The 22,530-nt window shown below is 44.4% G+C and overlaps 1 protein-coding gene across 11 annotated transcripts in view; it reads left to right on the top strand.

Annotated features, from left to right (window-relative positions):
* The window catches only part of wscd2 (WSC domain containing 2), a 91,288-nt gene that overhangs the window by 51,831 nt on the left and 16,927 nt on the right, over nt 1–22,530 (top strand). For all 11 annotated transcript variants that reach the window (XM_072709089.1, XM_023804374.2, XM_023804370.2 and 8 more), the window contains 3 exons: nt 6,358–7,157; nt 13,716–13,830; nt 20,600–20,784. In XM_072709089.1, the coding sequence (XP_072565190.1) occupies nt 6,830–7,157; nt 13,716–13,830; nt 20,600–20,784 (628 nt within the window). In that variant the 5' untranslated portion in view covers nt 6,358–6,829. The remainder of the gene's footprint in view (nt 1–6,357; nt 7,158–13,715; nt 13,831–20,599; nt 20,785–22,530) is intronic.

Below are 22,530 nucleotides of genomic sequence, written 5' to 3' on the forward strand. Positions count from 1 at the left end.
GTGCAAAACACAAACAGAAGATGCAAAAAATAGACGTAAACCTGTGGTCCTGACGTGCAGATGCAATGTACAAACATAAAAACCTGCAGCTCTGAAGTGCAAAATACAAAAAACAAAAAAGAAAACACACAAAAACTGGCAGCTCTGTGGCCTATACTACGAAGGGGGTTTAACCAAATCAGATTTAACCTGGAGTTAATTTGTGAACGCCGGGTTGACAAAATCGGGTTGTCTCAATCGGTGCTAATCAGTACTATGAGGCCAGTTAAGAAGTTGATTTGTTACAAGTATTACATTATGTAGTGTTTTCTGGAAAAAAATGTAAATACTGTTAATGAATACAGAGGCTCACAGATGCGACACAATTCAGAAGTCACCTATTATTTGCTGTTAAATAATGTAATGCTCCCTAAAGTTCCATTACTGTGATGTTACTCATAATGTAAACCTAATGTTAACAATAACTTAATTGATCTGATTTCAAATGCAATAGTAGTGGAAAGCGTACGTGGCAGCAAGTCAAGATGAAATATAAAAACATCATGTCAATTCACTATGGTTTCCTGTGGTTTTTATGCAGTAACCATAGTTTTACTATGGTACCTCATGGTACATTGGTACTACCCATAGTACCCATAGTACTACCATGGTTTTACTATGGTACATTGGTACTACCCATAGTACTACCATGGTTTGGAAAGACCATGGTAGAACAAAGACCATGGTAAAACAAAAACCATGGTTTATGACCAAGATTATACTAGGGTTTCACTGTAGCAAAACCATGATAAAACCATAGTCATGGTTTCCATAGTTACCCAAAAAACCATGAAAAACGGCAAACCATTGTAAACTATGTTTATTTAATCATAGTAAAACCATGGTTAATTTTCGTAAGGATATGTATTTATATTTCTACTCATTATGAAAGATTTGTTGTATGTGTCTAGCCTCCACTTAATAGCATGTATCTATGTGTTACAGCTAATAAGAAAAAGGTGTCTGTTCATATTACACTTAATAGAAGGAGAGCCATTGTTTAACAAACAAATGATTTACAACAGCAAAACAAGCATATGTATAGTGAGAATATGACTAGGAACCTGTCACCGCGGTTAAGTTAGCCGATACTCAGTTTTCTGGCTTTAGTAACTTTTAACAGAAGTAAGGTGGGACGTTTTTAATGACAGAATTGTGATGTCCAGTACTCAGACAACGATGCGCACAGATTATTTTTGCGCTTCAAACCATTTCGTGATTTGTGCCAAATCGTCTTAATAGCTAATATGACATGGTGGTTTAGCATTTTGGGCTCATGGCAACTGTTGCACACCCAGATTGCTTTTCGTACGAATTTTAATTAATTTTTTAATTTTCCAATGTATCCGTATAATGTGCAATGGGACAATATATGAATGGTTAATAACTTTAAAACTAGACAAGACAGGCACATGTAGTGAATTGTGCTTTGATCAGTGGGCAACAGGGAACAATGCACACCCCTTGGGTTTTCAGAATAACTTTCTCTGTAACAGTTATTAATTAATACATTGTATGCATATTATATGCCATTGCTCCATTTCATACATATTGACAGAGAGAGCCCCTCATGATTCACGCTAATGTCGTATGGATCATACAGGTATGCCGGCATTGTCTTTGGGGAAATTGTAGTTGGAGGCGCGGCGCTCATATAGGGCTGGCTTACGCGGAAACCTCAAGTTAACCAAGAACAAAAACTGCTCAGAGCAGGTTTGAGACTTAGCGTAAATTGCCATAGCAGCATGCCTCGAGTAAAACCTACCCACCTTTCGTAGTACGGGTTAATCGCGAAGTTACACCACACGTCATCGAGTTACTCGCAAAGTTACCCCAATAAGCCTGTAACCCCGCTTCGTAGTACAGGCCACTGAAGTGCAGAACACAAACACACACAACGAAAACGGGGGGGGGGGGGGGGGAAAGAGCAGTCATGCAGTGGATTGTGTATGTAGGATCGTAAGGATATCCATTGTAGATTGCACAGTGCGTTTTCTTTCATCATAAATAAGCTTGTAAGATGCAAGAGCATCTTGGACTTGCCTCTCTACTTTAGCGAAATGATCAAAGCTGACATCCATCTCCTCAAAACATTTCAATGCTTTCTCGATAAAGGAAAATGCTTCCGACAGTTTTTTCATGGTAAACTTTTTCTGTGGCTGTTCTTCAATTTCTTCTTCTTCTTCTTTTGCTCTCTTTCTCTCTTCTGCAAGTTCAATTAATTCTTCTGATGTGAGCTCACTATCGTGCACATCTATGAGTTCTATTTCTAAACTTCCCCGAGTGACACAATCTTCTTATTAATTTCCCCAACTGCATCATCTTTGTTGAAACCTTTAAATGTGTTAACATACACTTTTAATAGATTTTTCCAGATTCTGTTCATAGATTCTTTTGTCATCTCCTTCCATGCTCTTGCTATGTTCTGTATGGCATTGCACATCCTTCCAAAAAGTTTGTAGCTCCTTGTCTTCTGTAACGTCTACAGCCTATCCGAATGTATTCCTCAGATAATATGCCTTGAATGTAGCCATGGTACCTTGATCCATTGATTGTATGAGGGAAGTTGTGTTTGGGGGTAGGAACACACCTCTTACATTGGGATTGGCATCACCAATGTACTGAGGGTGTCCTGGGGCATTTTCGAATATCAATAGGATTTTGAATGGAATGCTGTTTTCTATACAATATTCTTTCACTTCCGGAATAATGCAGTTCATAAACCAATCTTCGAAAATGGCTGCAGTCATCCATGCTCTCTTATTATGCCGGTAGTTCTGGCTGCCTGGCGATTGGAGGAAGTGTTGGCACCGGCTTGTCATCTCCCCCCTGCTCCCCGTTTGTGTTTCAGACTAAACTGTATTTGACTCTCCCTGCCGGCCCCTGGAGGATGGGCTCCCCCTTTGAGTCTGGTCCCTCCCAAGGTTTCTTCCTTCTAGGGAGTTTTTCCTTGCCACTGTCGCCTATGGCTTACTCACTGGGGGCTTTGGGTGGGGATGCTGTAAAGCGCTTTGGGACAATGTAATGTTGTGATAATGCGCTATACAAAAATAAATTTGTTTGTTTGTTTGTTGGTAGTAAACTGGAAGCGTATTCTTGCTGATATTTGCTAATGCCCTTGGATTTGCTAAAGTTATAGATCATGAATGGCTTCAGTTTATACCCGGATACATTTCCCCCAAGAAGAAGTGTCAGTCTATCCTTAATAGCTTTAAATTTGGGCATTGTTGTAGCTTCTTTATGGATGTAGGTCTGTTCAGGCATTTGCTCCCAATAAAGGCCAGTTTCGTCAACATTGAACACGTGCTTCGGCAGGTAATTTTCACCAACGATGATCTTGTGTAGTTTTTCTTTGAATTTATCGGCCTCTTCCACATCAGCACTTTCTGCTTCACCGCTTATCTTCACATTGTGGAAATTATGGCGGCTTTTGAACTGCTAAAACCAGCCATGACTTGCTGTAAATTCTTGCTTGTAAGTAGGGTTGTCGAAACGTTTCTTGACATCACTGAAAAGCGTATGTGCCTTAGCTTGGATCGTCAGGAGGCTGAGTGGTATACACTTTTGTATCTGATCCTCCATCCACGTGACCAGTAACTGTTCCATTTCTTCCAAAGGTCCTACCCTCTTCCTTGTGATGGTCGTACAATGCACCAAAGCAGATGCCTTTATCACTTCCAGTATTCGCTTTTTGTCCTTAAGGAATTGTGAAGATTGTCAGCTCGCGATAAGTGGTGATCACGTGCAATCACTATCACTGCTTTCCCTGCTTCATGCTCATTAATGAGTTTTAATTTCTGCTCCAAAGTGATGGCTTTCCTCTTCTTTTTCTCACTACCTTCAGGAGACATGTCTGGGTGTTTGGAAGACATGCTGTTTTCAGAAAAAGTAGGCATTGAAACACTTAAAACACAGAAAAAAATACACGCTTTAACACCGAAACAACTTCACTCCGTAAGATGTTGGCGAGAGTGAGGCATCACACAAGACGGGCGATGTGTACCGGCAGTGTACCAATGTATTGTATCTGATGCGCTGCTATGCCTGCCTGCCAGCGATGCATGCCCACGAATCTTAAAATATATGTGTATTTTAAAATTTTTTGTATATCGAAATCGTCATCGTGAGATCAAAAAATTGTAAGTTGGACCATTGTAACTCAGGGACCATCTGTATTTGTGAGAACTGTTTAAAACAGCTATAATGAAACCCGTAACGTGCCATGTAAGGTGCAATGTAAGAAGTGTGTTCACTAAGTAGCTTGCTGGGATGGTTTATGGGCACAACGGATCACAAAACTCATGGTTTGGCTTGTATCACGGTATTGAGTCACAGATTGGGTCATTTTTCAGATTAACAAAGAAGAAAAAACAAAGACAAATATAACTTTGCTTCCCATTTATTACTACAATAAATACATACCCTTACGAAAGTATTGAAAAAAACTCAAAACAAGAAGCTCTTAACATGCCCGTTTAGTGTAGTTCTTTTTTTCTTTTTTTGCATTCTCACAGAAAATCAAAAATTCGCCATGTCCTACACATAAAAGATTCTCTTTTGTTGTGAGAAATTATTTTAAGAAGTGACAGCAGAAAAACATATATAAAAATAAACATATCAAAATTATAACGTTACACTATTACATGTTAAAAACAAAAAAGTTTTGTTAGGTTAGTTACATTTGTACCATTTTTGGAGCTCGAACGTAGGGGCAGTTTACGTCCATTACAAATTATGGAAGTGGGTCATCAGCTGTTTCCAGGACAATTGAGGAATGACTGCTGTTATGCGAAATCTCATCCCCGATTATGCTTTATTAGATTACTAAAGTATATTTAGCTTGTTAGCGACATATTTTATCTATTAAAACTGTATAATTAGTGCTACGTTTTATTATTACTGTACATAACATTTACAAATGTTTAAAAAGATGTATGTTTTGAAAGATGCTTCACATTTAGCTGGATATTATACATTTTAATGCATATTTAGCTGGATAACGTATTTTAATGATTATAACCAAAGGCTATGTAGTGACATGTTTTATTGACTGTTACTGTACATAAAATATGTTTACAAATATTAAATAAAAACTTTTATTAATTATTTAAAAAAATGTTCACATTTAGGCTGGAACTATAACTGGCATGTTTTGTTATGGTTTAACTTAATTTATGGTTTAAACTTATGGTTTAAATTAACATATTAAATTAGATTATTAATGTACATTTAGCTTGTAGGCTAAATTATTTATTGATTATGTATAGTAATAATTAATAAAACATGTCACTATGGAGTTAAATATATGGGTATAATAAATAAGTCTTCCAGAAACTGTGGATATGCCAAAGATGCAGTAGCTGATGACATATTTTCATAATTTACTGCCTGAGGATTTGCTCGTTTTTGATTTTTTTGTGTGTGTGTTCTGCACTTCAGAGCTTCCAGTTTTTGTTTTTTGCATTTTCTTTTAGTTTTTTGCACTTCTGAGCTGCAGGTTTTTGTGTTTGTTACATCTGCACCCCAGGACCACCGGTTTTGTTTTTGTATGCTGTATCTGCGCTTCAGGGCTGCAAGTTTTTGTTTTTTGAGTGCTACCTCAGTTTTGCATGTGTGACATCATATATGCATATGACCACTAAGAATGCAAATTTCATTATTGCTATTCTTATTTATATTCTACAACAGTGCCAGTAATCTTTCTCCATATGTTCATGAAAGATTCTAAGTTATGGATATCATGTAATGTCCTTGAAGTAAGTAATTTTATTCAGCTTGTCTTTGCTGAGCTCACCTTGTTCTCCATAATGTGGGGATCATAGCGCATGGTCAGCTAACATGCGGCTAACGTGGAGCTGGGGGCTAAGGGCCTTGCTTGAGGGCCCATAGACATGAGGGTATTCTGCAAAGGCCAGGGCTCACACCAGCAATCTTCTGATCACAAGCACAGAGACTTAGCCCACTGAGCCACTAGACGTCTTTCCAAGGTTCCAGCCTCTGTGCTGGTGCCACTCCCTCCAAGCCAAGCTCCTGCCTGTCCACAGCGTGACAGCCTGCCTAGCACACCGCTTCCTCACAGCCTCACAACAATAATGTTAATATGGTCCAGGGTTATATTATATATATTAACATATATCTGACCGCAAGTGTGAAAGTTGACTACAACAATAGTTTATTTAAAGTTCATGCACATTCTAGTATGTCATGTTCAACCTTTTGAGTTTCATTGGTTCTGTGGTTTGGATACTGGCTTTGTATTTTTTGCCTGGGTTAAGGGGGGAGGACTCATGTGGTCTAACACGTTTCTCTCACTTTCAGGCGCTGGTGTCTGTGAATGACCAGGGGCAACGCAGCGATCAGGCAGGCCTGGCGCCTCATTGGCCAGTGAAGGCAGAGCTCTTCCCATCTCTCCGGAGGGACAGAGGAGGATAGGGAAAAAAATAAACACACCGGTTGCGCATCCACAGGCTGGTGTCTGGGGGGGGCACACTGCCCCCCCAGCGATCGTCTTTCAGGACATGGCCTCTCCATCGGCGCCGGCTTCCGGGCTTGTGGCCCGAACTTAAATAGACAGGCTGAATGCTGGTGTGGCCAGAATCTGGATGCGCTCTCCACCTGGGGGAGGTGGGGGGAGGGACAGGACTGTTCCACATCTCTACTTTTACCCCACCTGAACAGGATTAAACTGTGGAGAGCTGAAGATCCTAAATTTGCTGTTTTGCTTGTTTTTTGTCTGCATTTATTTTTTTTTTTAATTCCACAGCTGTTGTATGCACAGGCGGTACCCAGGATGGCACGGCTCCTGCGCAGGCTGCAGCGCTGCTTCCGCAGGAAGCCTGTGCGCTTCTTCACCTTCTTCCTCCTATACCTGATGGCAGGTAGCCTGGTCTTCCTCCATGCGGTCTTCACAAGTGATAACTCTACCCAGCCAAACATAGCATGGAATGTGGCCCGCGGATCTGCCGGCGGGGTTGGCAAGGGCACCCATGGGACGACCGGGCAGGCTGGCGTTTCCTGGACGAAGGATAGCACGGTGCATGAGAGAGGGAGCGACCACACCAAGAGCTGGAACCCTGACCTCAAGGCGCGGACCATCAAAGAGTCAGCCGATGGCCGGGGTGAGTGCTGCTCAGGGTCAAGATCAAAGCCAAAGACTCAAAAAACTCTAATCTTTTCTGCAAGATGGGGCTTCGGCACTGAATAGTACCATTTCTGATAAGAGCTTATTTATAGAATCGCATGCTAGCTGATATCTTCACACACGGTCCCGGGCTGGGGACAGGTTGTTCCAAGGCGCCCAGACAGAACAAATGGCCTGTGAAAGAATTAAGCCCTTGTGAGGCCTCCGTATTATCTGGTCATTAAATGCAGTGGTTCTACTGTTACACTTGTTATATGCACCTCACTGCTGCCACCACTGGTCAGTGTTGAATTTTCTTCCCCCAGGAAAACCAATAAACCTGAATTATCTGAAGTCACCTCGCTTTTCAGTAATAAGTCAGATACTTAGGAGTTGTAATTACCCCTCTCACTAACACATCGTCTTCCCTATTGACATGCTGGTAGACTAAGGGGATTAAAACTAAGTTGATTTGTGGTGTGACAGTAGTGGAGGATCCTTCCTTTGTGTGAGAAGGCTGAAGTGCGAATGAGATTAGCCCAGTTAGCCAGAAATGTCAAAGGGGCTCACAGTCTATGAGATTACCACCCCCCCCCTCCCCCATTCTGCTGGTTACCTCGGGACACAAGTCTGTTGGTGCATACCCTAGCTACCCAGTAACATTTCTGTAATCCCTCAAAGCTAAAAGAAACAGGTTGAGATATATATATATATATATATATATATATATATATATATATATATATATATATATATATTGCCTTGTTTCTGTTATAGCTATGAGAAGCTGAAGAAAAACACTCACCAGATGTAGCATGTTATTTTTGTTGTTAGGCTAATCTTAAGATTCTAACCAATCCCAGAAACATCTGCTGCAGTTTGTTACATACAGTATTACTTCTTCTCTTACATCTTTCCTGCAAATGTCCTCTCCCTCATTTCCTTTAATGTCTGGTGTGGCCTGAAGATGGCTCGTGGATCTGTTCAGTATGAGTGAATCCACTACCTTCCAGCAATATCATCTTACAACCCCCCCCCCCAAATGAGCAGCTGACAACCTGCTTATAAATGTTGAAGGCCCCTGCCGTGATGCACCAAACGTGGCTTTCCCAAGGATTTCTCGAGTGACATGTCTTTGACTAATGGAAGGCAAAAATTGATTCCTCTCAGCCATTAGGATCTCAGGTGATTTCAGTGAAGCGGGAACCTTAAACCACCATGTGGTTTTAACAGAATTAACACGGTCTTACAAATCGAAAAAGGGTGCTTTTAAATGTGAAATGAACACCCTGCTTGGTTGGTCCTTCTTCTTGCTCGGTCCCTGGGACCTGAAGCTCACTGCCCCTATATGGTCCTTTCCTTGCTCTTCTGAACCTAGGGTGGAAATCATTTCTTAGACTTTTGCATCATCACAATTAGCTATGATGATATGGTTCAAAACTAGTTTTAACTGGTTTGAAAGTAGGAGGAAGTGTGTTAAGATATTAGTCTGATAGTAGTTTACTAATTTTGTTAGAGAATGTGGATTAATATAGGCATTTTTTTAATTGTGTGGACTGTGGCACATACAGTAACAGGTTTTAGTTGAGTGGGTCACAGTTTCCCCCCTTTATCAACAGATAACACTATCAATACGCCTATTACTAAGCTGTTATCAAGATGCAAAGATTGTGTTGCCATGGACAAGCAGGCAGAGATGGATTCCAATTGAATTTGCGCCTTTACTCTTCTTCCTCAGTCAAGCGTCTCCACCTTTCTTCTCTGCTTGTTTATGGCCTTCTTTTCATACTTCTTCCCTTTTCCAGTCTTAGTTCTCTACAGCAGTTAAAAAGTCAGCATAACAATTTAGCTACAAGGGTGGTATTATGGTGGAGAAGTCATCAGTCAAGTCAAAGCACTTGGATGGGTCAAGTATTAAATGCCAACATTAGCAAGGTATTCTGCATTGCTGGACTAACATAACGTACACACTGTGAATTAACTGAATGAATATGAATTTTATAGCAGAATCCTACTTTTCCTTCTTGGTACAGTGGCCATTATCATCTGCTGTAGTGTCTGACCCACACAAAAATGAAATTATGTATCCCCAAAAGGTCTATAGTGTTTAGTATTTTCTGCAAAAATCCCTCTGCACTTTGTGGGGGCATCGGATGATAAGAGTGCTTGTTTGACAAGGAGGATCAGAGTGTCCTGCCACCTGCTGCTTTATTACATCATGCACACTATCTACATTAGTCATATTACTTAATTTTATTTTTATGTACATTGTTATATTGTCCTTGATTTCTTTGAACAACATCTAAAGTAAATTCCCTGTATGTAAAAGTACTTGGCAATAAATAAATGATTCTGATTCTGAATGATATGGAGGGCAATAGTTTGGAGAATGGAAGAGACACAGCCATCAAGCAACCATGAAAAGGTGGGCTCCTTTTTTCTTTTTGTGAGTGCATTCCTAAACCATGCACCACCACCCCCCACCAAAATATTTATTCCAGTGGATGTTCTGTATGCGGTTAGTGGCGTGCATGAAAGTGCTGAGTTAAGAACCATGTGAACAGGCGGTTAGGACATAGAGACATAGCAACATGCGCTTCAAGTATAATTGTGGCTCAGTATTGTTATTGCTCACAATCTAAACTCGTCATGTGACCACAGAGATGAAAGAAGCCACCCTAAGAGGCTTATTTATAACAGTGTAGTTGCAGCTGTCAAAAATTCTACCTCTGTAATATCAAATACTGAGTCACCCCTCTGAAATTCTGTTAATGTGTGATGCCAGTGGTCATTGGGGTGTTTTGCTACATGGGATGTCGAACTTACACCTGTATGAAGACTTTGTTCAGATCCATCTGGTCAGGTGCTGTGCTTTCTCAAGGGCAATTTCCATGACATGCCAGAAACTGGAGTTGAATTATCTTGGGATTGAATTTAATACCTTTGCCCTTGTGATTGTGGTGTAGCTGCAGTGCTGGAGGATTATCCTGCCCTTCAATATTTAATGGCATCATATCATATCTTCACTTTGGCTGCCTATGACTGAATATGGAGTTACTGCCGTAGTCAGATGTAATTTAATTTGTGTAAAACCACCCTACTATCCATATTTCCTCCTAAGAATCACTTCCTTTGGGTTAATTTTATTAGTACCCAATATTAATGTGGCTTACAGAGTTGCAGTGAATGCGCGGGTGGTGAATTCTGAGCATTATTCTCATGATTGATAGCTGCAATTCTGCTCAGTGCTGCTCCATGTGAGGATGTGATGCAGTTTTGTTTTAGCCACAACAGCCTACTATCCCTTTGTATATTCAAACATGCTCATGCATGCTGATGTTAGAAAACAATGAGGTAGACCTGTTATCACAGCAGTGCGCCTCCTTTTAAGCTTTGTGTTGTGGATTTGGGAACTGCATTGTTGTTTAAACAGAACTGTGTTGGAAAACAAGATTAGTGTCATGTCTCACAGTATCCAGGTTGTTGATGGTCCAAACAGTCGAGTGTGTCCCAGTCAACTCCCAATTGACCCATTACGGTGTATTGTGTCAACTGTGTCCTCTAGGGGGCAGCGGTAGAACTACTGCTAGGGTTATAATGCTGTTATAATTCAGGACCGACAGAACATGCCACACCAGAACAGGGCAGACAAGCAGGAAAACAACAGAGATGGAGAAGGAAACACCAGAGGGGGTAATAAGAGACACACCAGTGTAAAATAAAGGCAGGACAGGGCACTCATATAGTCGTGAAGACTGAAAATGGGGGGCGTCCAGAGAGTCTTCAGGGACATGGAACATTTGAAATCCCATGAAAAGATGATTGGAGAATCATTTTCTTGGTATTTAGCATATAGCCTTATGCTAGTGCAGAGTGCAGTGTAACACTATCCTGTCGCACCTTTTTGCAGCCTACCCTTGTGGACTGTTATAACCCTTACCCTACTATCGCTAACCTAGCCTCCCCTTCCATTCTGTCCAGGTTATTTTTTATATATTGCCTTATATAGTGTACTTTCCTGTTACAGCAGAGACTCTCGAGAGCAGTGTCATGGTGCCGTTGTCAAGGATCCGGGCGCGAGAACGAGGCATAGTGCACAAAAAAGGGGTGGACGACCCACTAGCGGCTCCAGGAACAGAAGGGGTTTATTAAATAAAACAGAAAACAGTACAAACAACAAAACCAAAAAGACCTCGAGGGGTCAAAAACTAAAAAGGGATTAATTAACAAAACTAAATAACAAAACCTAAATAGACAACTAATACTGGGACTCTCTGAAATAACAACTATCAAACACAATCAGTGCAGACCAACAACAACCCACACAGAACAATGAACCACTCAGGAACTAAACAGAAGCAGGAACTAAAATACTAAAGGGGTAATGAAACTAACACAGGACAGGTGAGACTAATTAACAAAGACCAGGGAAACGGGGCACAGGTGAAACTAATAACTCAAAGGAACTAAAAACAGGGAGAACTATCCAAGGAAACAAACCAACACTAGGGAATTAAACAGGTAAAGACAAGCAGGGGCACAAGGAACAAAACCAAATACAAAAACCACCAGGTACAATAACTAGAAACACTAAGGAGCAACATACAAAAACAGGAGGCAGGATTCGAACATAGGACAGAAGGGTACACAGACAACCATATGCTCAACACATTGAGCCACATGACCAGACAGGTAATAGGGGAGAACAAAGACTAACATAAAGAATGGGATGACCAGCAACACCTGCTGGTCAAACGGGGAAGGGACACGGAAGGACCACAGCAGGGGCTGACCCTGACAGCCGTAAAGAAGCCTTGCTTCATGCGCCCACGAGTCTGGCCTGAGAACGATACGGCACACAGGAAGGGCAGAAATGGGACTGGCCAGGAAACAGAAAAGGGAAAGGATGGGTAGGATGTGGGCTTTGTGGCCGACTGGAGGGCGAGGAGGTACGGACTGCAGGACGGGGACAGGAACTGGAGGGTGATGAGGAAGGTACTGTAGGACGACGATGATGGGACTGCAGGACTGTGGAACGACGAGGAAGGTACTGTAGTACAGGAACTAGGGAGCGATGAGGAAGAGACTACAGGATGGGAACTGGAAGGGGACAAGGAAGGGAGTGCAGGACTGGAGGGTGATGAGGAGACTGCAGGACTGGGGAATGACGAGGAGGAGTCTGTAGGACGGGAACCGGAAAGTAACAAAGGAGGGAGTGAAGGATTGGAGGGTGATGAGGAAGAGACTGGGTCAGGGCGGTTGGTCCGCCTAGTGTGTCCCCGTCTCCCCTTTCGGGAGACAGAGAACCGGCCTGGCCCTCTGCTGGACCTCCACCAGCGCCATGCAAGGTCCGCTTGGGTGGAGGTAGTAGTCTGACACTTGGGGCCTGGGGCCAGAACGGCCCTGGGCGGAGATGCAGGGGCAAAGCCAAGAGGCATGGTCCCCTGTGGGCCAGGCTCGAGCATCGCAGAGGAGGCGGCGGCTGCGACTTCCCCTGGGCAGGGCTCGGGCATCGCGGCTGCGGCTGGGCCAGACACTGGACACAAGAGACCCTTGGCCCAATCCATCAGCCGGCGACTGAGGGTCTCCAGCCCATCCTCCCCCTCAACAGGCGTCGTAACCAGAACACCTGGAGGCAGGTGGGGGAGAACTGGACCCTCTAGAGGCAGAGGCTCCACTGCTACAACTGCAGGGGCTTTCCCTCTGGAATCTGGAACATTTAAAAGCCAGGCGGGTGCCAAAGTAGGCACTCTGGGAACAGACGTCGCCAAGTCGGGGTGCGTCAGGATCAGGAACCGATCCAGGGGGTGAGTGCTCCAATTTGAGCACTGCAGGCCCAGTAGCTGGTGCTAGGGACACATATCCCAGCATGAGGGGTGTTGTGGAGCCTGGGGATCGTCCTTGAGAGTGGTTCATTCCGTCATGGGCACGGGAGCGAGGCATCAGGCAGGCACAAAAAAGGGTGGACGACCCACTAGCGGCTCCAGGAACATAAAAGGGGTTTATTAAATAAAAACAGATAAACACTACAAAACCAAAAGGACCACAAGGGGTCAAAAACTGAAGGGGATTAAACTAAGACTACATTAAAAAACCGAATACACATCAAACACTGAAAATAGCAAAACCATTGAACATCGCAAACATCAACACATCACACAATCACAGAACACAATGAACCACTCAGGAACTAAACAGAAGCAGGAACTAAAATACTAAAGGGGTAATGAAACTAACACAGGACAGGTGAGACTAATTAACAAAGACCAGGGAAACAGGGCACAGGTAAAACAAATTACTCAAAGGAACTAAAAACAAGAAAACAAAGTAGGCACTCTGGGAACAGACGTCGCCATGTCCTTCAAATGCCAGTTTTGATAGTTACAGTGATGTAATTGTTGAAAACAAAGTGTGGATAAGTGCTGGGTGTAGATTTAGAGAATGAATTACATGCACGAGTGTTTACATTACTGTATATGTACTGAAAGTGCATATAGACAAGACAGCTTCTACTTAAATGCTGTGTAATAACATGTGTTCTGTGTGTGTTTTTCAGCAAAGTATATTGGCTGCTACGCTGATGACATACAAAAGAGAACACTCAAAGGAGCATCCTTTTTTGACTACAGGAAAATGACTGTCTTCCGTTGCCAGGACAACTGTGCTGAAAGGTGGGCTCAGGCAGCAAGGCCTTCTTGTGTCACAATGCACCTTCACCGGTTTAATTAGGGTGACACTGGATAAGCTGGAGTCCAACTATGTGGTTTTCACCTCCACATGCTGACAATGACAAATTGGGTTATCAAACCGCCGGGGGAGTCTGACATTAGCAACGGCAGTCTAGGGTTTAAATCTTAGGGCTATGCTCTTGTTTTGACCCCAGCGAGCTGCTCTCACACTTTAATACTGTGATTCAAGCTAAGGCTTGCTATTTTTTCTTGGGTGACCTTGACATACCTCCACCCAAGGTTTGAGTATACCATAATGCTCTCAGACCAGAAGAAGAAGAAAAAGAAGAAGAAGACCAGCAGCCACTACTTGCAGCCCCAGGAAGAAATTAGACATTGAAAAGATCCTTTAGAATCCTCTAGTTTCTGCAGAGGATGTTTGGGTCATCTCATTCCCTCCCGCCAAATCTCTGTTATCCAACTATGATAGCAAGCCAATGTTTTTTTTGTCCTTCCTTTTCTTGACCTCCCTCTCAAAGCCCCTTTTCAGAGAGCCCACCACTGACTGCTGCATGAATTTATGCACTATTTGGACAAAGGTACTGGGACACACCTCTTAAGGTGTATTATTAAGACCCATTGCCACAGGTGTATAAAATCAAGCACCTAGCCATGCAGTCAGGTTTACAAACATTTGTGAAAGAATGAGTCGTTCTGAAAAGCTTGGTGAATTCAAGCATGGTACTGTCATAAGATGCCATCTTTGCAATAAGTCGATTAATGGAATTTCCTTTATGGATAACTGTAAGACGTACAGTATTATTGCAAAGTGGATGCAATAGGAACAACAGAATCTCAGCTACAAAGTGGCAGACCACATAAAGTAACAGATCTGAGTTGCCGAATGCTGAGGCACCAGCACTCTGTTGACTCAATAACAACAATATTCCAAAGTTCCTGTGGCATTAACCCCTCACAAAAACCGTGTGCTGGGAGCTTGATGGAATGGACTTCCATGGCCGAAGAGCTGCAGGTCTCTCATCACCAAGCATCAGATGGAGTGGTGTAAAGCACGCCACCACTGGATTTTGGAATAGTGGAAACTGTCATGGATTCGGGTGCTTCTGGCATGGGGGAGTGGCATCATACAGACAGGGAAAGGAGATGATGATCCACTGACAACTCACAGAACAAACAAAGACTAGCTACAAAAGGTCAGGGTGACAAGGAGCAGGCAGGCTGGGAACAAAGTACAAAAAGAAGAAGAATAAGAACAACCCACTGGGGAACTGAACTAAGGCAGGGACTTAAATACAGAAACTAAACCGGGTAACAAGCAGGAGTGAAACATGAAACAATTATCCAATCAGAGAGAACACACAAGGACTGACGCAAGAAAACAGGAAACAGGTGACACTAATTATTAACTCAAGGAAACTGGTAGATAACAGGGAAACTAAAACTGACAGAAACAAGGAAACAGAATCTAACAATAAGAAAGACACACAACCACGGGCACAAAAGCAAAAACCCAAACCGAATACAAATCAAAACACAGGAACTAGAAAACTGATACAAATGAAACACAAGGGAACAAAATCTACAAAAATTAAAAAACAGAGGAGGTGGGATTTGAGTACAAGATTGAGGGGTTGACAGGTAGCCGCATGCTAAGCTCTTTGAGCCATACAGCCAACGGGGCACCGGGGAAAACACAAAGGCTGACAACAGGAAGGACGGGATGGACAGGGTGGCCAACGACACCTGCTGGCCAAATGGGGAGGAGACACGAAAAACTGGGACAAACAGGTGCTGACCCTGACAGGAAACATGTTCCGTGGAGTGACGACACATGCTTCTCTGTCAGTCTCATGGATGATACTGGGTTTTGGCGGATGCCAGGAGAATGTTGCATGCCTGACTGCATTGTGCCAGCTGTAAGGTTTGGTTGGGAATGAATAATGGTATGAGGTTTTTTCACGGGTTGGTTAGGCCTCTTAGTTCCAATGTTAATGCTTTAGCATATCAAGACATTTTGGAAGCAATTTCAAGTTTGGGGAAGGCCCTTTACTGTTCCAGCACAACTGTGCCCCAGTGCACAAAGCAAGGTCCATAAAGATATGGTTGGATGAGTTTGGCTTGACTAGCCCACACAGAACACAGACCTCAACCCCAATGAACACCTTTGAGATGAACTAGAATGGAGATTGTGAGCCAGGTCTTTACGTCCTGCATCAGTGCCTGACCTTCTGGATGAATGGGCAAAAAATCCCACTGACACACTTCACAATTTTGGTGAAAACCCTACCCAGAAGAGTGGCAGCTGTTATAGTTGCAAAGGGGACCAACTACGTATTGAAAAAAAGTTTCTGTAGGTGTATTGGCCAGGTGTCCCAATACTTATCCATATAGTGTATATTCACACTCACCACTGGACCCCACACAGAAACATGCATTTCCATCAACTTCTCGTGACGTCTGCCACCTGCCCAGCCTATGCAGATGAAAATGGTCACAAAGTAAATTCCTGTTGAAGAGAGGCTGCCTCCCTGTGCCATACAGGCAGGGGAAGTGATTTCTGAACCTGGGACACGCTCCCATTTTCAGGTGCTAAAGCAATTATGAGTCTGTATGTACTACACTTATGAAGTGCATATTTAATATTAAAAGTATGTCATACAACTGCCTTGGGGTTAAGAGAGGCAGGTATATTTATAAGCTGTATTTGGGCACACATGCTGTGTTTTTTTGCCACCCAAAATCTTAGATACATTGTATATCTGTTAGCTTTTACACTGAACAGAAAAAAGTCCTAAATTGTGGTATTTTATAGCAGCAGAGCAGTGTGTTATTCTAGAACTCTGACAAGTGTAAAATGTCTATTTTATAGCCTTATTGGGGCATTTCCTGGTTCTGAAATGGCAGCTTCATCTGCCTGTCAATAAAGTAGCATTGGGTGGACATTGACTTCATGAAGGTAGGAAAAATCAGGCAGCTCTTGCGGGTAAGCTCTTTTTTTTCAGCCCAGAAAATAACTCTTCTATCCTCACTATACATGCGCTGACACTTACAGTACAATGGGGAAACAGGGGTAATCACAGCAAACAGCAGGTTGCACATACAACAAGTATTTACAAGACAACCAGAGACACACTGGTAGACACCAGGAGATGGGCTGTTAGCGGGCATTGGGGAAGCCAGGCTGCTAACATGCGCTGTGTAAGCCAGGCTGCTGGCTGGCGCTGGGGACCGGGAACACTTTGGGTGATAGGGGCCAGTCTGTTCCGGTGACCGACCAGGTCCTGGGGCCAGTCTGGATGAGGTATACCACCTCAGATACCTGTCTCAACACCATGTACAGTCCCTGCCAGCAGTCTGACACTTACGGGAAAGTCACTTGTGTTGGTGGGGATTGTATGGCCACAGAGCTGCCCTGGCATCCAGCAGAGCTTCCTGGCTGCATGTGTCATATGACCTCATTCATCTTTGGCTGGGGCTGTGAACCTGGAGAAGAATTTGTCCACCAATTCGATGGCCATCACAGTGGCACTTTGCTCTGGCACTGCGTATGCCTCGAGTTGCTTATTGAAGTAGTCTATTGCCACAAGAATGTAGTAGTTACTGAGGGTGGTGGTCAGGAATGGGCCCAGAACATCCACATTGAACCACACCATGGGGCCGCTGGACTTCATTTGCTGGAGAGGGACCCGGGAGTATTTGTGGGGGCCATTGTGAGCTGTGCAGGCATTGCAGCTGTTGATGTCCAACTCTATGTCCAGGCAGCAGCACTTCGTTGTCATAGCCAGTAGGACTGCTGCCAGAACCTGTGCACGGTCTTGGTGACACCGAAGTGCCCTACTCCTGGTAGCCCATGCCCACACCCCAACACCACCCCTCTGAGTGACTCTAGGACCAGCAGCTGCCACATGGTCTGCACTGGCACAGGACCCTACCAGCATTGATACAGCAACCTATTGTGGGGGACCAGGTTGTCACACTGCGAACAGTATGTCCTCATGGCTAGGCCTAGGGACCTCAGCTCTGACTACACCGGCTTCCTGTCCCTGCGGAGCGAGCCTAGTAGACAAGAGAAGGTGGGGCCTGCAGCCTGGGCCTGCTCGAGGTCCTTGGGACTAAAGATTCCAGTTGCTGGAGTACAGCGGTCTGGTCTGATGCTATGCCTCTCATATCTGCCAGCTCTGCTCCCCACTCAGCTGTCATGGAATTCTGCTGGATGGCGGTGGTCTGGTCTGGTGTCTAGACCCTCACCTCCTCCAGCTCCAGACCCTCCGACACTCTGGGGCCAACTCCCAGCACAGATTCCATCAGTCACTCCAGCTGCCCACAGTGCCTGCAACCACCCCCCACATAGATGCCAGGACAAGGTGTTTGTTGCGCAGCTAGCCCTCCCAGTGCTGGACCTGAAACCGGTAGGACTGCAGTTTCTCCAGCCACCTCACCACCTGGCCCTGCAGCTGGTTAAAGCTCATGAGCTAGGTTAACAAGCTATGGCTGGTTCTCAGGAGAAACTGGCTGCCATAGATATACGAATGGAAGTGGGTCAGTCCTGCCACAACCACCTGGAGCTCCTGTCACGTCACACAGTAGTTTCTCTCAGACCTACTGAGACAGCGATGGAAGTAAGTGATGGATTTTCTCCATCTAGTCATGTCGGGGAAAGGACCGCCCCTATACTGGTGTTGTTGGCATCCGTGTCTATTATGTAAAGCAGGTTTGGGTCAGGGCACGACAGGACTGGTGCAGAGACAGGCATAGCCTCTAGCCCATTGGATGGCCCTGACTACCACCGAAAGATTAGACGCTACATCGTCAAAGGTGTGGGCATGGACAAGTAGGTTATCCAGGCAAATTATGTAGCTGCTCTCTTAGATCCCCTCGAGCACCCATTCCATGAGCCTTTCAAAGGTCACGAGGGTTTTGCAGAGCCTGAAGGAGATAACCCATAACTGCCACAGGCAATTCCCCAGGATGAAGGCCATCTTCTCCTGGGCCTCCAGTGTCAATTTCACCTGCCTGCAGAGGTCCAGCAAACTAAACCACTGCGAGCCAGCTAAGGTGTCCAGGGTGTCATCCATACGCGGCAGAGAATAGGAGTCTGTTTTGGTGACTGCGGTGAGCCTGCAACACTCTATGCACAACTGCCAGTCACCGGCCTTCTGCCTGGCCAGGACAGTGGTGATAAACTATGGATTGAAGGATGGCTTGATGACCCCGAAGGCCAGCATGTCCTGGACCCTTTGCTCTGCTGCAATCATTTTCAGCAGTGGGAGTCAGTGAGGGCAGAGGTTGTCATGCGTGCAGTCCTCATCATGGGCAGTGAAGATGTCAATGAACTCTTTCAGCAGCTCCTGCAGCTTAGACCTGTCACCAAGGCCATGATTTGATTGCCTCCTCAGTCACCAACATCATCATGGACCAGGCTGATGGTGAGTTTGATGTGGGCAAGTTGACCAGGGTGGGTGTTCTGTTGCAGGTTGAAGACCGCCCGCTGCCTGGTGAGGAGATCCATTCCCACAGTGCAGTCATCCTTGATGGGACCAAGCCAGAATTTGTGCAAGAAGTGTGACTGCCCCAGCTGGATCAGCAGGCTACAACGGCTTTTCATAAGGACCTACCCTGACAATGGAGATGGTGGAGCTGCTGTCAATAATGGCAATGCAGCAATGCAGGGCAGGAAGGGGCTACTCAAATTGCTGAGCTTCTTGATGGGGTAGATGGTCATAGTGGGCATGCTGGTCGGAGGGACAGCGGGGCAGTGTCTCCCTCACTGAGCTGCCCCCCACTCATTTTCCCAATGGCTTTGCTCTAGACAGAAGCGTGTGTGGTGGCCCTTCTTCCCGCATCCCCAGCAGATGATTGGAACTTGTGGTCCCAGGCCAGCCTTATCAGGAAGTCGCTGCCATTGTCTGGGGCTGCCGAACACACTAGAGTGCCCTCCTGGATCGCTGTGTGGAGGATCGCTTAAACTCTCTCTGCCTCCGCTAATGTCTGCCTCACATTGCTTGGACCCAGCAGGCATACTTGTTGCGGCAAATGTTCTGGAAGGAGGGCAATGAGGAAGGCTTGTAGATTCAGATCCTCCTGAACAGTCACTGGGTAATTGCGGTAGGAGACAGTGCGGTGATGTCGTTGGCCAGCACTCCCAGTTGCTTGCCTTTATGGCACTGCTTAACGCCGAATAGCTGTCGGGCCCTCTTCTGTACCTCTCTAGAATTGCTGTTTAAGCACTGCCTTGAAATCTACTAATTGTACGTGGGCTTCCAGGGTAATGTTGATGAGGGCCTGGAGAGCTCTGCCATTGAGCATCTGGCCCAGGTGGAAGGCCACCGTCGACTGAACCCAGCCATTGCCCTTGATTGCGAGTTTGAAAAGACTCTTGAAACCCTCAATAGGAAAGAGTGAATTGCATTATAAAGTATACTGACACTTACAATGGGGGAAACTTAGGGGTACTCACATCGCAAAATGTAGGTCGCACAATGGTAAGTATTTACAAGACATGCAAGGATTGCAGAAGGAATTCATACAATGCAGGTAAGTATACAACACTACTTTGGGGGAACAACATGATCATTTACATTAACAGTGCATGCTGGGAGATGCAAATGAGCTCCCCTGCAAGGGAGCCAGCTCACCAATGCTACAATAGCAGTGTTTCAGTCATCCAAGCAATATTTTCAGGCACTTTTGGAGGTTGTCTGGGCGACTCTAGAAAGTGTAATGCTCAACCCCCCCCCCCCCATGGTTCCAGAGGCTACTTGTACGCAGGACTGGAGTTTGGAGCCGAATGCTACTGTGGTCACAAGATCCAGGCATCCAATGCCAGCAAGAGTGACTGCAACATGGAATGTTCAGGAGAGAGGGGCACCGTCTGTGGGGGCACCAACCGGCTCTCCATCTACCGCCTGGAGCTGGCTCAAGAATCTGTCCGGCGCTGTAAGTTTTGGCCCCTTCTCTCTACACAAGAAAACGTTTTATAATGGTTTGATGCAAGAGCTCCTCTTTAAGGTATTAAGGATTCCTAAACTTATGAGGCCATTTACTTTAGAATGCATTGCTGCCAAACTGAATGGTGTGAAAGTATCTGGGTAGACATGGACTTAGTTATCCGGTAAAATTAACCAGGTTAGAAACAATGCTTCAGATCTTTGTTAATTTGCATAGGGCTCGGGCAATACATCCTGCCGTGTAAGATCTTTTATCCCTAAATGCCCTGTTTCACTTTTTTCCTGTCTTACACCGAGCTGCCTTGATGTTAGTCCACTGCTTGCATTATATCCATTGTTATGTTGCTGTTCTTGTTTTGACTCTGGTGTACATATATGCTAGGTCTGAGAACTGTCGCTGTCTTTGCATCCATTGTGCCTGTTTATGAATAGCCAATAATTGCCAGTGTTTATAATGGGTTCAAGAAGGAAACATTTTTCCAGGTTCTGTAAGTCAGATCTGTGTGAATTCAAAGCAGATCAGAACAGGCCATAGTCCCACAGTCAGGCAGCGGTGCCAGCCTCAACTCTGTCATCATGATGGTGGTTGCTATGGTGAGTAGCCCCTAGGACTCACTGGAGCTTTGAGGTCTACTAAAGACTCTCCTTCAAGCATGAGAAAAGGCCAGAATAAACATCCTGTCGTGCTGTACAGTCCCATCTGCATGGTGACAGCATTAGACAGTCTCATATATCTGCAGGAACTATCCTTAGTTTTCAGGAGTCCCCCTACCATTTTCTGTGATGGCGTGGCAAAGGAGGCAGAAGCAAATGCTGACACTGTTTTAAATATTCCATTTTGCTTCTGTGGTTTTTATTTAGTAGCTCCCCTTTCAAACCTTATTTGGGTCTTTCCACTTCAATGAAAGGAGGGACAGAGACATTACAGCAAGTGAAGTTCAGGCATGCTACTGGTCAGGTTTGCAGAGCACATTACATCTGTTAATCTACTGGAAAAGAGAAGTTTCTGTTTCATTAGTATAAAAAGTTATTAATGACAAGACTTTATCTTGCAAGACAAAGGAAAAATCCCACGAAAAGGTACACTTCAGGTATAGGCTATTTCTATTAAATAACCAGATTAAAGGAGAGTGAGACTAGTGTATAATTTCAGTAATTCCAGTATGTAAGTTCAGAGCCTCATAACTCCTGTACCTCTTTGAATGACCATACATTTTTGTGGTTTTAGCAGCAGTCTGCTGTTGCAGATGCTTTGCTATATAAGGCAATTATTTGCTAAGATTCATTACATTTTGAGATCTCCCCGAAATTGAAGCAACGCGACATAGTAATAGCAAAACAAGGGTAGGTTTGACACTTGATCCCATTAAGACTACAATTCAGAAATGTCTTGGCAGATCTTTTTTTTTTTTTGCAGAGACACTGGATGGGTGCTAAACTGGAAGTAATTAATTTTTGAGCCAGATTGGTCCAAAATTCCCAAAATTGAAGCGGCGCTGCTTAGTGGCAGCGAAGGGAAAGGTGACAGCAGACAACATGGCCTTGTGAATGTGATACATCTAAAAAGCACTTGATGAAACAATATATGAGACCTGACCCTCATTTTCAGACAAAATGAAGCAGCAGCGCTGAATGGTAGCAAAGGAAGGAAACAGCAGCTGTAGAAGTCTCTTGGTGTTGTGAAGGCAGTAATTGTGAAGACGGAACTTAGCAGAAAAATTGTAGCTGTGACAAA

Source organism: Paramormyrops kingsleyae, chromosome 2 (genome assembly GCF_048594095.1).
Source record: "Paramormyrops kingsleyae isolate MSU_618 chromosome 2, PKINGS_0.4, whole genome shotgun sequence".
Classification (NCBI taxonomy): Eukaryota; Metazoa; Chordata; class Actinopteri; order Osteoglossiformes; family Mormyridae; genus Paramormyrops; species Paramormyrops kingsleyae.